The 1,512-nt window shown below is 38.8% G+C and overlaps 1 protein-coding gene across 1 annotated transcript; it reads right to left on the reverse strand.

The window, feature by feature from the left end:
* Nucleotides 1-421: 421 nt before the first annotated feature.
* LOC114404665 (auxin-induced protein X10A) lies at nt 422-1,008 on the reverse strand. Its single transcript, XM_028367529.1, has one exon. It carries the CDS (start codon nt 852-854, stop codon nt 576-578), a length of 279 nt encoding a protein of 92 aa, XP_028223330.1. The 5' UTR covers nt 855-1,008; the 3' UTR covers nt 422-575.
* Between the last annotated feature and the right edge of the window lie 504 nt (nt 1,009-1,512).

The raw sequence follows: 1,512 nt of genomic DNA on the forward strand, positions 1-1,512 counted from the left end.
GAAAATGAAAGAGTTGATGAACCTTTGGACAACGATAATGATTTTGCAGTGATGATAGAGTGGGAGGGAGTAATAATTCAACCGAAGATATATAATTACATTGTGGTGCTTAAAGAGGGAACTAAAAGAAGCACATGTTATAGAAGAATGTGGCAACAAGTGGCGAAAACTGTTTCAGGACAAAAAAGTGTTGTGCATTTCTTGTTCAGGTCATGGACAAATATTGAAATACAATAGGTCAGTTTAGTAATTAACAACCTTATCAAGGTTGCCCTGTATCTCCAACAGAATTACGGCAATTAATGCCTAATATTTATAAGCCGATAGTCTGATCATGCTGATACATATCAATAACTTAAATTTGACAATGATACTGTGTGTTATCTGTTAAACCATATCAAGATTTGGCAAAGGCAAAAAGTGATTAAACAATACGTGTCCTGTGCTGCATTAATTCTCATTAAGGAAACAGGTTTCAACTTCAGTAGAAAATAGAAATCCCTAACAATAAAAGAAAATGCCTCTTCTGTACAAATTTGCCTCATCTAATCTATCCGTGTATCCATTAGCATGATTTACAGGTCATTCAAGTGAGAGGTGACGGTTAGGAACTCATCCTCCTTGCATGGTATTGTGAGACCGCCCATTGGATGGTCATACCCGAATTCTTCCTCAGCTTGATTCAACAAATCTTGAAAGGATGGTTGGTTCAAGTATGATACGGGGATAAGAAACCGCCTCATTTTGTCTCCAACATAGACTACAAGGTAGCCCTTTGGCACCTCCACAGATTTGGAAGATGCTTGGTTTGCAGCAATTGATGTCTTCCTGATGCCAGGTAAGCGAAAACCCATTGTTGTTGTATGAGTTGAGACTTGGGAAGAGAATATTGTGAATAAGATGCAAGTTTTTGAACTTCAAATGCTTTAGGATGTGAATCACTTCTGTTGTCCTAAATGCTTGCATCCATGAACATATATAGAAGAAATAATTGGAGAGGAATCATTGGCTGCATGAATCACTGAGGTGGGAGGACTATAAGACAAGACTGATTGGATGGGACAGACAGGGAGACAAGGGCATATGGACTGCCTTGGAGGACTTTCTCGCGTGAAATAAAATAGATGTCAGGCATCAGAAATAATTAAAATGATATATGACCTCTCGCTATCCGCTGCCTTATAATTCATCAGCCAGAAATTACCTTCCAGAACATGCCCAGAGCATGTTTACAAAAATATGGAATACCAAATAATGCTTGAATAGACGTTACGTTTCACTGAGGCACGTCTCATTTGGTTACATGTGGAGGCTTTATGCTGGCCAATTAATGTATGATAAGGTGGGGTTACGCAAGTCTTCACAACTTATCCTTCATAGTTGGACCGAAGACAACACCATGTGATATCTCATGCGTATGCCCTCCATCCATTGACAGTCACTTTCTCTGGGAATTGGGTTTCCACAGAATCTTACAAACTATATATATACACAATTCTTGGTCTTCAGTCA

The sequence above is a fragment of the Glycine soja genome, unplaced genomic scaffold, assembly GCF_004193775.1.
Source record: "Glycine soja cultivar W05 unplaced genomic scaffold, ASM419377v2 tig00105553_1_pilon, whole genome shotgun sequence".
In the NCBI taxonomy this organism is placed as follows: domain Eukaryota; kingdom Viridiplantae; phylum Streptophyta; class Magnoliopsida; order Fabales; family Fabaceae; genus Glycine; species Glycine soja.

Excerpts from the sequence above, each read along its gene's own strand:
- LOC114404665 (XM_028367529.1), bottom strand. The coding sequence starts at position 854 with ATGGGTTTTCGCTTACCTGGCATCAGGAAGACATCAATTGCTGCAAAC.